This window comes from Primulina huaijiensis, chromosome 7, assembly GCF_012295235.1.
Source record: "Primulina huaijiensis isolate GDHJ02 chromosome 7, ASM1229523v2, whole genome shotgun sequence".
NCBI lineage: Eukaryota > Viridiplantae > Streptophyta > Magnoliopsida > Lamiales > Gesneriaceae > Primulina > Primulina huaijiensis.
The window spans coordinates 17,143,312-17,156,635 of record NC_133312.1 but is presented as its reverse complement, the minus strand read 5'-3'; the positions used below and the strand labels follow the sequence as shown (position 1 = coordinate 17,156,635).

The 13,324-nt window shown below is 32.5% G+C and overlaps 1 protein-coding gene across 1 annotated transcript; it reads right to left on the bottom strand.

Annotated features, from left to right (window-relative positions):
* Positions 1 to 1,787: 1,787 nt before the first annotated feature.
* Positions 1,788 to 7,229, bottom strand: LOC140981845 (uncharacterized). The gene is made up of 3 exons (XM_073448332.1): positions 5,154 to 7,229; positions 2,770 to 4,679; positions 1,788 to 2,467 (listed from the first exon to the last, which is right to left on the bottom strand). Exons 1-3 carry the CDS (start codon positions 7,193 to 7,195, stop codon positions 1,971 to 1,973), a joined length of 4,449 nt encoding a protein of 1,482 aa, XP_073304433.1. The 5' UTR covers positions 7,196 to 7,229; the 3' UTR covers positions 1,788 to 1,970.
* Between the last annotated feature and the right edge of the window lie 6,095 nt (positions 7,230 to 13,324).

Genomic DNA, 13,324 nt, shown 5'->3' with positions numbered 1-13,324 from the left:
ACTGTCAAAGTTATATCAAGATCATCATAATTATAATTTATGAAATAATTTGAGATGATCAATTCAAAGCTTATTTCAGGTAGTTAAATGTACACGGCCTTCAGAAATTCCTAGTAAGAGTCTCAACTCCATATCCTCACAGGTTAATAAATGTTTCAATTTATGGCAACGATTTCTCTCATGGAGTTGGAATACAGATAAATGCTCAGAAAAATGGTTTACAGAATGCAGACAGACAAACGAGCCAAACTAATCAAAAGATAGAAAATCCATTGATTCAAAATCTAGTTGTTCTTATTATATATTTTTTCCTGATTTTTTTTTCATAACATCATGGAATCAGACTAAGTTTATGCTTCTTGACCACATATTTATTTAATTTGTACAATAAATTTCTCTCTTTCTTTTTTTTTTTTTTTTATTAGATATAAATGTTTCGTATTATATAACTTAAAAATTACATAGATCTTCAACATCTTTCTTTTTGTTTTTTTTTCTCTTTTTTTTTCTTCAGGAAATATCATTTTTTTTTCAAAATAAGAACTCAAGATCTAAACAATAGATAGCCTCTCTCATGATCAATAAAGGCTCGAAAGCTGTTTTCTCAGTCCTCTCCACTCACTCACAAAATATGTGTGAGTTTAAAATTTTAGGCACTCTTATAAGGTATATCTTGGGCCATATACTTTAATACCTGATTTTATCACAATGGTTAATCACTCAAAAAGATTTCATAAATCATATTTTTATATTGATCAGAATATTAAAATTGACATTTTTTTTCAAATAAAAATTTAAACATTCTTAAATAGATTAATGCATGTTCTAATTTAAATCTTTCAAACATGTAATGTATGACATTTTTGCAAAAATTACTAAGATACAAACAATAAACATGATTTTATTTTAAAATAATATATATATATTTTTTATTTTTTATTTTAAATTTTTTTTTTAATTTTTTTTATAAGTTTGTTCTCCCCCCAATCAGAATATGACATTGTCCCTAATGTCAAAATAACTATTAATAAAGAGTACATAATGAAAGAGATATCACCTGGAATTTTATTGAAGATAACAAACTGAAACAAACGCAAACCAATCCACGACTTTTGAATCAATGATCCAACTTCCTTTTCTTATTGCTTGATTGCGACCAATTGATCTTTGTTATCATCGGATCAGGCTTATGAACAAAAGCTTCCAAATCATCAATTAATTGGTCGGCAGTCGAAGCACAGATGAGCATCCGTCGTGAATTTTCTGAAATGAAATTCTGTTCCACAGCTTTATCAAGAAATGTCAACAAACTGTCATAATAATTATTGATATTCAACAAGCCCACAGGTTTATTATGGATATTAAGTTGTGCCCAAGAAACAGTGTGAAAAATTTCTTCTAATGTACCAAAACCACCTGGTAGTGCGATAAAAGCATCAGAATTTTCAATCATTTTTGTGATTCTTTCATACATAGAAGAAACTTTTAATTCCTCACCAATCGTAACACCTGTAATATTTCCTTCAGCTAAAGCTGTAGGAATAATACCCAAAACCTGACTACCTCCAAGATGAGCAGATGTTGAAACAGATCCCATTAACCCAATATTACCTCCCCCATATACCAAGTGAATTTTTCTCTCAGCCAATATCTTTCCAAGATTATTCGCTGCTTCTACAAACACTTCATTTTTTCCAGGACTCGACCCACAAAATACACAAATATTTTTCAATGATTGTGCAGAGGTTCCAGCCATGTTTTTTTACTTTCTTCTTTTTTTTTCTGCGAAAATAGAGAGAAAGATGAGAGATTTTATAGGGGTAATATGTTATCAGGACAAAACTATGGGTCACAGTTGTAAACAGAATAAACAGTAAAAACAATAATGACACACATGCATGTAAACAGTAGTGTGATTGTGGCTCACAATTTTCCTCTGGTTTTACGTCCAGAAACGGCTTCAACGCCTTCTATGAGTCGAGGATATGCTTCCCATCCAATTTTCTTATAAATTGGCAAACAGGGTCTTTTTTAGTCGGATTCCCAAGACTATGACGCTCATCTTGGAATTGTTTCCATAAACGGAGAAGTTCAATATGCACATGTCCACTAGAATGCGTCTCAAGAGTCAATAAGATGTTATCTAAAGACTCCTTACTCAGCCCATTCTTAATGAAACCAATTTTATCTTCTCTGTTATTGGAAACACATCCCAAAGATCTGCATCGTTTGTCACAAGTCCATCTTGCACACTTATGACAAACCCCTAAACTTTTGGCCCTTCGTTTTTTCGCATAAGTGCTTTTTCCTAATCCAGGCAAATACCGAATGAGCAATGATTGTGGAACTTCTCCTCCTAATCGGACCTTAGCTTCTATTACAAGACGAATATCTTCTGGAATTCCTTTTTGCATTAGCAATCTCAATCTTTCACACCTTCCTGCATAAATTTTTCTTAGAACATTTTCAGAAACAGAGGGAAAATATTTACAAATTTTTGAGAGAATTTCATCCATTTTGAAAAGAAAAGAAATGATTTTTTTTATTTTTGTATCAGCAATTATGGGAAACTGATTAAACCGACTATGAGAGTCACGGAGTACCGTTATCCGCCATTTAACCGGGAAAATAAAAAGATTAAGGAAACCTGAAATAAAAACAAACAAAATTAAATGCAACACAAAAAAAATCAAGGATCGGAAAGGGAAATAAACTCTTCTTGAAAAATTTCATTTTCTAAAAATGGTTTAAGCCTTTGTCCATTTACTTTAAAAACATCACCATTTTTAGGATTTTCAATATCCACAGCTCCATAAGTATACACATGCTTTACAACATATGGGCCTGTCCATCTTGATCGTAATTTTCCTGGGAATATGTGAAGTCGAGAATTATAAAGCAAAACTTTTTTACCAATCTCAAAAGATTTTCTAAGAATTGTTTTATCATGAAATGATTTGATTTTTGCTTTATAAATCCTTGAATTCTCATACGCGTCATTTCTGAGTTCATCAAGTTCATTAAGTTGCAATTTACGCAATTTGTTGGCATCATCCATGCTTGAATTTAAAGTTTTGATCGCCCAATAAGCTTTATGTTCCAATTCCACAGGCAAATGACAATGTTTTCCATAAACCAACCTATAGGGAGACATATTCAATGATGTTTTAAAAGCTGTTCGATATGCCCAAAGTGCATCATTAAGTCGCAGAGACCAATCTTTTCTATTTGAGTTAACAGTTTTTTCCAAAATTTGCTTTATCTCCCTATTAGCTAATTCAACTTGTCCATTTGTTTGAGGATGATAAGGAGTAGTTACTTTGTGAGTAATACCATATTTTTTCATTAATGAAGCAAATGGTTTATTAACAAAGTGAGTTCCCCCATCACTTATCATGGCTCGAGGAATTCCAAATCTACTAAAAATATTTTCTTTTAAAAATTTGATGACGATTTTATGATCATTTGTTCGACATGGAATTGCCTCTATCCATTTGGAAACATAATCAACTGCAACTAAAATATACAAGTATCCAAACGACGGTGGAAAAGGTCCCATAAAATCTATTCCCCAACAATCAAAGATTTCAATTTCAATAATAGGATTCAAAGGCATCATGTTTCTTTTTGAAATCGCACCCAATTTTTGACAATTTTCACAGATCTTGCAGATTTCGTGGGTGTCTTTAAACAAAGTGGGCCAATAAAATCCACACTGCAAGATTTTTGCAGCTGTTTTCTTTGAAGAAAAATGTCCTCCGCATGCTTCTGAATGACAAAATTTAATGACACTACTTACCTCATTGTCGGGTATGCAACGTCGAAAAATTTGATCCGGACAATACTTGAACAGATACGGATCATCCCAATAAAAGTTTTTTACCTCATTCAAAAATTTTCTTTTATCTTGAGAACTCCATTGCGGTGGCATTTTTCCTGTCACAAGAAAATTTACTATGTTAGCAAACCAAGGTGTAGTAGTAACTGAAAATAGATGTTCATCAGGAAAATTATCGTTAATTGGTGTCATTTCACAAGATGATCCTGTTACTAGTCTCGATAAATGATCGGCTACGACATTCTCGGTTCCTTTTTTATCTTTGATCACAATGTCAAATTCTTGGAGCAACAAAATCCATCGTATCAGTCGTGGCTTTGCATCCTGTTTGGTCAACAAATATCTAATAGCAGAATGATCAGTAAACACGATAGTTGTTGATCCAATCAAATAAGAACGAAATTTATCTAATGCAAATATTACAGCAAGTAGTTCTTTTTCAGTTGTGGAGTAATTCATTTGAGCATTGTTTAAAGTTCTACTTGCATAATATATCACATAAGGCTTACCGTTTCTTCTTTGACCCAATACTGCACCGACTGCATAATCACTCGCATCGCACATGATTTCAAATGGTAAAGACCAATCAGGAGGTTGCATGATAGGAGCTGATGTTAAATGTCGAATGATTTTATCAAAAGCATTTTGACATTCTTGAGTCCACTCAAATGCAGTGTCTTTTGTTAAGAGGTTACAAATGGGTTTAGAGATTAAACTAAAGTCCTTTATAAACCTCCTATAAAATCCAGCATGTCCCAAAAATGAGCGAATTTCTTTAATGGTTTTTGGAGGGGGTAAATTGGCAATGACATCAACTTTTGCTTTATCAACTTCAATTCCATGAGATGACACGACATGTCCCAAAACAATTCCAGAAGTAATCATGTAATGACATTTTTCCCAATTTAAAATAAGACCTTTTTCCTCGCATCTTTTTAAAACTTTTTCCAAATTTTCAAGACAATTATCAAATGTATTCCCAAAGACAGTTAAATCATCCATGAAAATTTCCAAACAATTTTCAACCATGTCGCAAAAAATGCTTAGCATACATCTTTGAAATGTTGCTGGGGCATTGCATAATCCAAATGGCATCCTTCTAAATGCAAATGTTCCAAAAGGACATGTGAATGTAGTTTTATCTTGATCTTCGAGTGCAATGGGAATTTGATAATAACCTGAATATCCATCAAGAAAACAGTAGTATGGATGACCTGCTACTCTTTCTAAAATTTGATCCAAAAATGGTAATGGAAAATGATCTTTTCTAGTGGCGTCATTTAATTTTCTATAATCAATACACATCCGCCAACTAGATGGGACTCGACTTGTTAACAATTCACCTTTTTCATTTTTTATCACTGTGATGCCAGATTTTTTCGGAACTACTTGTGTTGGGCTTACCCACTTACTATCAGAAATAGGGTAGATAATCCCAACATCAAGTAGTTTGAGAACTTCAGTTTTCACAACATCTTTCATGTGTGGATTTAATCTCCTTTGTGGTTGTTGAGATGTTTTTGCATTTTCTTCTAAGTGAATTTTGTGAGTGCAAATTAGTGGATTAATGCCCTTGAGATCTTTTAGTGTCCAACCAATTGCATTTTTATGTCTTTTAAGCATATCAACTAATTTACCTTCTTCATCACTTGCTAGTTTGGAAGAAATTACCACCGGATATGTTTCATCTTCTCCAAGAAATGCATACTTCAATTCTTCTGGCAAGGGTTTTAACTCCAATATGGGTGGTTCGTCTTTGTTCTCATATTTTGCATCAAATTCTTTCTCTGATCCTGGTAACGAGTGATACCTGATAAAATCATCAAGATCAATTTCAATATTTTCTTTAACAGTTTCAATTGAACAAATATCTAATTGATCACGAGTACTCCCTTCTTGAATGTTTTCTTCCACAAGAGTTTCAATAAGATTTTCATCTTCACTTTCATCTCCTTTGTCATGTGGTTGCTTACAAAGATTAAACACATTAAGCTCCAAGGTCATGTTACCAAATGACAACTTCATTATTCCATTCCTGCAATTTATAAGAGCATTAGAAGTTGCTAAAAATGGACGACCTAAAATTACAGGAATTGCATTACAAGCTTCGATAGGTTGTGTATCTAAAACTATGAAATCGACAGGATATACAAAGTTATCAACTTGGACCAACACGTCTTCTACCATACCTCTTGGCACTTTAACAGATCTATCAGCAAGTAAAAGTGTTACCGAAGTAGGTTTTAACTCGCCTAGATTGAGTTCTTGATAAACTGAATATGGAAGTAAATTCACACTAGCTCCAAGGTCAAGCAAGGCTTTTTTAATCTTTCGTTCTCCAATAATACAAGAAATAGTAGGACAACCAGGGTCTTTGTATTTCAAAGCATTATTATTTTGAATGATTGCACTTACTTGTTCGGCTAAAAATGCTTTCTTTTTCACATTCAATTTTCTTTTCACAGTGCACAAGTCTTTCAAAAATTTGGCATATGATGGTACCTGTTTTATTGCATCTAATAAAGGAATATTAACTTTTACTTGTTTAAAAATATCATATATATCAGAATTCAAATTTGATTTTTTTGTATTTTTCAATGCATGAGGGAATGGTGGTGACACTGTCTGTTGAACCTCCTCTTCGCAAGTTATGGGTTCCACTTCCTTACCCTTTGGAGTTGATTTATCATCATCTTCACAAGGTTCAAGAATGGATTTTTCCACAACCTTACCACTTCGAAGGGTAATAACAGATTTTACCTGATCCATCGGTTGAGTTCCAGAAGTTCCAGTTTGTGAATGATGATCCTTGGGATTAGGCAGAGGTTGTGAAGGAAATTTACCTTTTTCATGAACATTAAGTGCAGATGCAAATTTAGCAAGAGTATCTTTCAAATCTGTCATGGTTTGAGCAGTTTGAGTATTGATAGACTCTTGCTTTGCAATGAAAGAATTCAATATATCTTCCAAATTCCTTTTAGGTGGAGGAACATAAGGTGCATAATTTTGAAAATTTTGTTGATTTTGGAAATGTGGTTGTGAAAATTGTGCAGCATTATCATTCCTCCAACTAAAATTTGGATGATTTCGCCAACCTGGATTGTAACTTTGAGAAAATGGTTCAAAATTTGGCCTTTTGAGATTGTTTAAAACATTGGCTTGTTCATGGAGACATTCTTTAAAAGAAGGCAAAGTGGGACAATCTTTTGTAGAATGATCACTTGTATCACAGATGTGACATGCAATTTCTTGAACAGATTTTAATTGACCATTCTTTTTCAATTCAAGTGCCTCAACTTTTCTTGCCAAAGAGGTAAATCTAGCTTGAAGATCATGTTCATCTTTGAGAGTATACATACCTCCACCAGATGTAGGAGATTGAATCTTGTTTGATGGTTCGATTGTACCTATAGTGTCCCAATTTTGAGCATTTTCAGCTAATGAATCGAGATACTCAATTGCCTCATTTGGATCTTTATCTTCAAATGTTCCATTACACATAAATTCAACCATTTGCCTATCTTTAGGTGTTAAGCCTTCATAAAATTGAGAAACAACTCTCCAAATTTCAAAACCATGATGTGGACAAAGATTAAGCAATTCTTTATATCTATCCCAACACTGATAAAAAGTTTCTCCTTGTTTTTGAGTGAAAGTGATGATTTGCCTTTTGAAAGAATTTGTTCTATGAGATGGAAAAAACTTTTTCAAAAATTGTTGTTGCAATTCATCCCAAGTTCGAATGGATCCCGATCTAAGATTTTGTAGCCAAGTTTTAGCTTTATCTTTTAAAGAAAAAGGAAAAAGCTTAAGTCGAATGGTGTTCATGCTACAATTTAGATCATTATATGTGTTGCACACTTCTTCAAATTCTCGTAAATGCATGTATGGATTTTCAGAATCTAAGCCATGAAAGTTGGGTAAAAGTTGGATAATACCAGGCTTAAAATTGAAATGAGATGCATCAGGGGGAAAAACTAGACATGAAGGTGCACTAGTACGTGTAGGATTCATGTGATCTCTAAGTGTTCTTCGCCTATCATGATCATGTTGAGATTGAATTTCATCTTCATTTTCCTGGATGGGTTCTTCCGCCATGTTTTGTAAAAATAAAGGGTTATTTCGAATGAGTCGACCACTAAGTGTACGTGACCAAATAATGCTCATGCAAATGCAAAAGAAAAAGAAGAAAAACACACAAAAACAATAAAAAATTCAAAGAAAGAAAATTAAATAGACTTGAAATTAAATTATACTTCCCCGGCAACGGCGCCAAAAACTTGTTGTGACTTTGATTGTTGCACTCCCAATAGCAGGTTGTCCGCAAGTAGTATAATTCGGTGAGTCCGATATCGTATCCACAGGGAAGCTACGGTAATTACAAGTCCACTACAATGTCTTTTTGTTTTTGTTTTTGTTTTTGTTTTTATTTTAATTGTTTGAATCTTTAATTGGTAATTTTTAATTGTTCAAATTTTAATTTAAGTAGTTGAGATTAGAGGATCCACTCTTGATATTTTAATAAAGTTAACATTAATGAACATTATTGAAATCCACTTAATAAAATGGTTCCAATATATTAAATAATCATATTTATATTATGTTATATACTATTTTCTTATAAGTATAAAATATATATCAAAACTTATAAATGTTGTCAAGTATTTATTGTGCTATATATATTTGTAAACACTAAATCAAGGTTCCCACTTTAAATGGTTGGTAAAACCAAACTAACATTTAAATGGTACCAAGAAATTAATAATATGATATATTGATATATAATAAATCAAGGCATCCACTTTAAATGGTTGGTAAAACCAAACAAACATTTAAATGGTACCAAGAATTTAGTGTAACATATAGCAACAATAAATCAAAACTCCCACTTATAAGTAGGGTATAAAAATGCTTAAAGAAATAAATATAACATAAACAATAAATAATGATTAAATAATATAAAACATAGATTCTTACCTTTTAATAACCTTATTATCATGCCAAGAGTTTCACCTTATCATCTCAACTTTAGGAAGTTAGCTATTCATTATTCAAAGTGTAAAACTTTGAATATGAAATTAACATGCTAATTGTATTTAAATGAAGAAATAAAGGAAAAATATAGAGAGAAATATTATGAACTCAAAGGTTTGTTCATAGAATGAGGGATATCTCAATACATTACAATGCACCCCTATTTATAGCCAAATTTGGGGAGACAACCACAAATAAAATATTATTTTTTTACACATAAGTCTTCATTGGTGTTCCAAGATATTATATTATATTACACATCACTTTTGAAAATCTTCTTCTCCGAATTTGCTTCTTCACATAAAAAGAAACATGTGGATAATTGAGTTGTCTAGTTGTGGTATTTTTTTCAAACCATTTGACCAAGTAATTTGAGAGATATGGTCAAAATACTAGAGCATGGTAAAACTGCCACTCCTTTGGTAACTTTATTTGTTGCTTAATTTGATCCCAATTGTGAGAGGATTTTTATCTCATGCTTGTCAACAATATTGTAGATATTATAATCAACTTTCTACAGGTCCAAGAATCATCTTAATCCTATTTGCAACGCCAAGTTTATTCTTGTTTTATCGAACCTGTAAAAATAGTAAAAACTTGTAATTACACAACAACTTATATTTTATACAATTTATTATAAAACATATAATATTTAAACATTTAATAAAACAAAAACTATATATTTATATTATAAAACATTTAATTAATGTACAATTTTTATGTTTATGATCTGTACTGTTTTGATTCGATATGTTTGTACCGTATATATTGGTTTGAGTAATTCGGAACTTCGATTGGGCTGTATAATTATTGTTTATTGATCGTTTCCGCAATTATCTCTTATTATTGTTATTTAGGTTAATTGCATGCTTAGCTTTTGTTTAGTAGGTGATTCTGGAATGGGTCACTATAGCCACCTTGAGCAAAACCCTGACCAGACCCCCTAGGGACCCTACTGAACCCTTTGGACTCGCACTGACCCATGCACCTAGCCCCTCGATCAAAGAACCAGCCGCCAGAGTTCCCTCTTAGTCTCCTTGCTTCCCTAGGACTCTACTCGAACTAGTACCTTGCGCTTACTTAGCCACTGACTCTACCTCACCTCAGCCACCCCTGGACCACACTCTAGAACCTGCTGGACCAGCCCAGCTGAGCCACACCCTTTCCCGAAGCTTCCCCAACGCGCATGGAGAAGAGTCCTAGTTCACGTGGACTCTTCCCTAGCCACTGCACTCGAGTCCTAGCCATGCTACGACTTTTCCCAACCCTTGACGTGTCCAACCCAGCCCCCAGCATAGCCGTGGTCGAGCCACTCGTAGCCATGCACCGAGCCACTCACTTATTTAACGAGGGAACCATTAGAAACCCTAGGTCTCTTCTCCCTAGCCAAGCTCGGTTCTAGCCATTGTTTCTACCATAAATCGTCCATGTTCCACTCATTAAACATCTTATGTTTGCAAACAATCCCTTGGAAATCGTAACGTTTTTCAAATAAATGTAAAATCGTCAAAATGTTGAAAATAATTATCCTTTCGTTAAACAAATCAAGATTCAATATTTTTCATTCAAAAATAATTAAAACTAGCATAATATGGATTGAATGATGCGTCAAAGGAATTCTGAAATGTTCCTTTGCATTTTAGAACGCTCGAATATGCGATCGTCGGTGTGGGGTGCGAAGAAGATCGAACGAACAACAAAGACTCCTTGTTTTCTTCCTCTCCAATATTTCAAATTTTAGTTTTTGTGGAGTGTGTGTGTTCGGCTGATACGAGCCTCAAAATACCTAGGAATCCTTTTTATAAATTTTAATTTGCAAGTTAATGGGCTTAGGTTTTTGTCCTTTGAGTTTAGGAGCATTTGGACATACTAATCCTAGGTAAATTAGGACCAGTAACACCTATTTAATTGAAAAATAAAAGTTCATAAAATTTAGTTTTCGAAAATAATAATTTTGGTCTTTTGAAAGTCTCTCGTTTGCCCCAAACCGGCTTCCCAAATAAAATCGAGCTTGTCTCGTAAAATAATTTGAACTGTATCATTTTTAGAAAAATTTAATCATATTAATAAATCTTGAAAATATTTATCGAAAAATATTTATCTTGGTCGTCCCCGGTCTCCTGTCCCCAGTCTATTATCGCGTATTCGGGTAAAATCTTTCAATTTCATGAAATCATACACTTTAAATATTTAAGCATGTAAAATATATCATTTAAGTATTTAAAATAAATTAAATAAAATAAATATGTAATTTAAATTATTTGCATCCATGTGATTTACGTGTACTAATTTTTCGAGCGTTACAACATAAGAAATGTTTATGAGTGAATTTTAAGGTGTTATGGTAAGTTTGGATGGATTTGGGTCGTCGTTTTAAGGTCCAAGGATAAATTGTTAAAGTTAGGGTTTCAGGGTCAAAACGATCATGTTACACCTGAAAAATGTTAGTGGCAGTGTCCTGGATCAAGTAACGAATGTTAAAATGTATATTTTGAAAAGTTATGGAATTTTCTGATGAAAATTGTAAAATGTTAAAGAATAAGTTGCATGCTTGGTTTCAAAAAAAAATTATGCATGAATTTTATAAGTGATGGATATGATAAAATATTTTGAAGGAGATGATTTAATTGTGACTAATACGAACACGATTACGAATATGAATTCGGATACAAATACAAAATGACACGATGACATGTAAGGCCAAAGCTCAGTTGACAGGTGAGAGTGTCGCTGATGTCCCCGTCGCCTAATACCATGGTAATTCGTAAGATTCATCAATCGACAAACAGTTGATACAAAAGTCACAATTAATAATCTGAATTCATCTAAGGAGAAAACATATATGTATATGTATATGATGAAAGAATTGTTTAAGGATTTTGATGTTGAGATAGGAGGGTTGAATGGCTGAACTGGCTGGACAGATGGCGCACTAACCCAAGGACCTATGCATTGCTAGTTTTTTCGCACAGTTATGATTTTACAGTACTTTAAAGATTTTGATGACTTTTGGAAGTAAGAGTGGTTTTTAAGAGGTTTAAAACATTTATGCTACTTTTGAAAAATGCTAGTTTTAGGTTTGGTTTGACGTCTACGATTTTATAACTTCTACTACACTTTTGGGATATTGAGTAAAAAAAATGTTGAGTTTATTTTAATGACGCAAAAAAAGGTATATATATAAATATGTATGGTTCGGCCTTATGGTTTTAAAAATAAAAAACGAAAAAAAATTTCTAGTACATTTTAAAGAAAAACGAGTTAGAGACGTTTCAATTCTTACGTTCGGCATAGGGAATTTTCAAATTTCTTACCATGATCAATCCTGATTCTCCCTACATTCAAATTATGAAGGTTAGTAATTCTTGTGACTAAATGTTTGAATACATCAAAGGTGTCTGCCTTTTCTATAATAAAACTTACTCATGAAAAACATCAGAAGTCATCAACACAAACAAAAGAATATTTATTACCTCCAAAGCTTTTGACTTCCATATGACCCATAAGGTCCATGTGTAACAACTAAAGAGAGTGTGTTTTCCTGAAGTGTGGCAACACGGGATGTGACACACAAGTTTTCTTACCCTTTTGGCAATTTCTAGACACATATGGTATACTAGATGACAAGTTAGGCATACCTCATACGGCTTCATACTTACAGAGATTTTTCAAAGTTTTGAAATTTTCATGCCCTAGTTTTTGATGCCAAAGTTCAAGTTCACTTACCTTTCATTGTTTGCATGTAAGTTCTTCTCGTAATTGATAGCAATTATCCAAAGATCTTGTACTGTCATCACGCACATGTTAGTGTCATCAAAAACTTCACATGTGTGTTTATCAAACTTAATGTAGAACCCGTAATTAGACTGCGTATAAGCCATGCATAATTCTAATTTTTTTTATTATTAAATTGACTTCATTGCATGAGTATTTAAATGCATTCTTTGAAGCTAAGTATTTTATTCAGTAGTTTAAATTTTATTCTTTTCAGTTCATTAAGTGAGGCCGGACCGGAGTTGGAGTAAAGAGATAAAAATTTAATGCTAAGAAAACATTTCTTAAAATTTATTTAAGATAATTAATAAGTAAATTTATTGTAAAAAAAGGTCTAAGGAATTATTTAAATAAGTGGAGATAAGTAGTAAATAGAGTTCAATAATTAATTCCTTAATTCTTTTAAATATTTAATGAGTAGATAAAACACTAAAGAGTTAAAATACAATATTCAATAAATATTTTTCCTCCTCTTTTATTATAATTTTCGGCCCCTATAATTTAATTTAAAAGTTTAGTTGACAACCCATTTAATTAATAGTTTTCCTATCCATTTTTATTGGGAGATAATTATATCACAACAAATCTTCTATGATAATTAATGGAGCAAGATCCCACCCCACCTAGCTAGATAAAAAAATCGGCCATGTTGTTTTTTTTCAGATTTAATTGTGATTT

Coding starts and splice junctions, on each gene's coding strand:
- LOC140981845 (XM_073448332.1), bottom strand. CDS start 7,195: ATGTATACTCTCAAAGATGAACATGATCTTCAAGCTAGATTTACCTCT. Junction 4,680..5,153: donor TTAACAAGTCGAGTCCCATC/TAGTTGGCGGAT, acceptor CGTGTCATCTCA/TGGAATTGAAGTTGATAAAG. Junction 2,468..2,769: donor TAAAAATGGTGATGTTTTTA/AAGTAAATGGAC, acceptor CCTCTGTTTCTG/AAAATGTTCTAAGAAAAATT.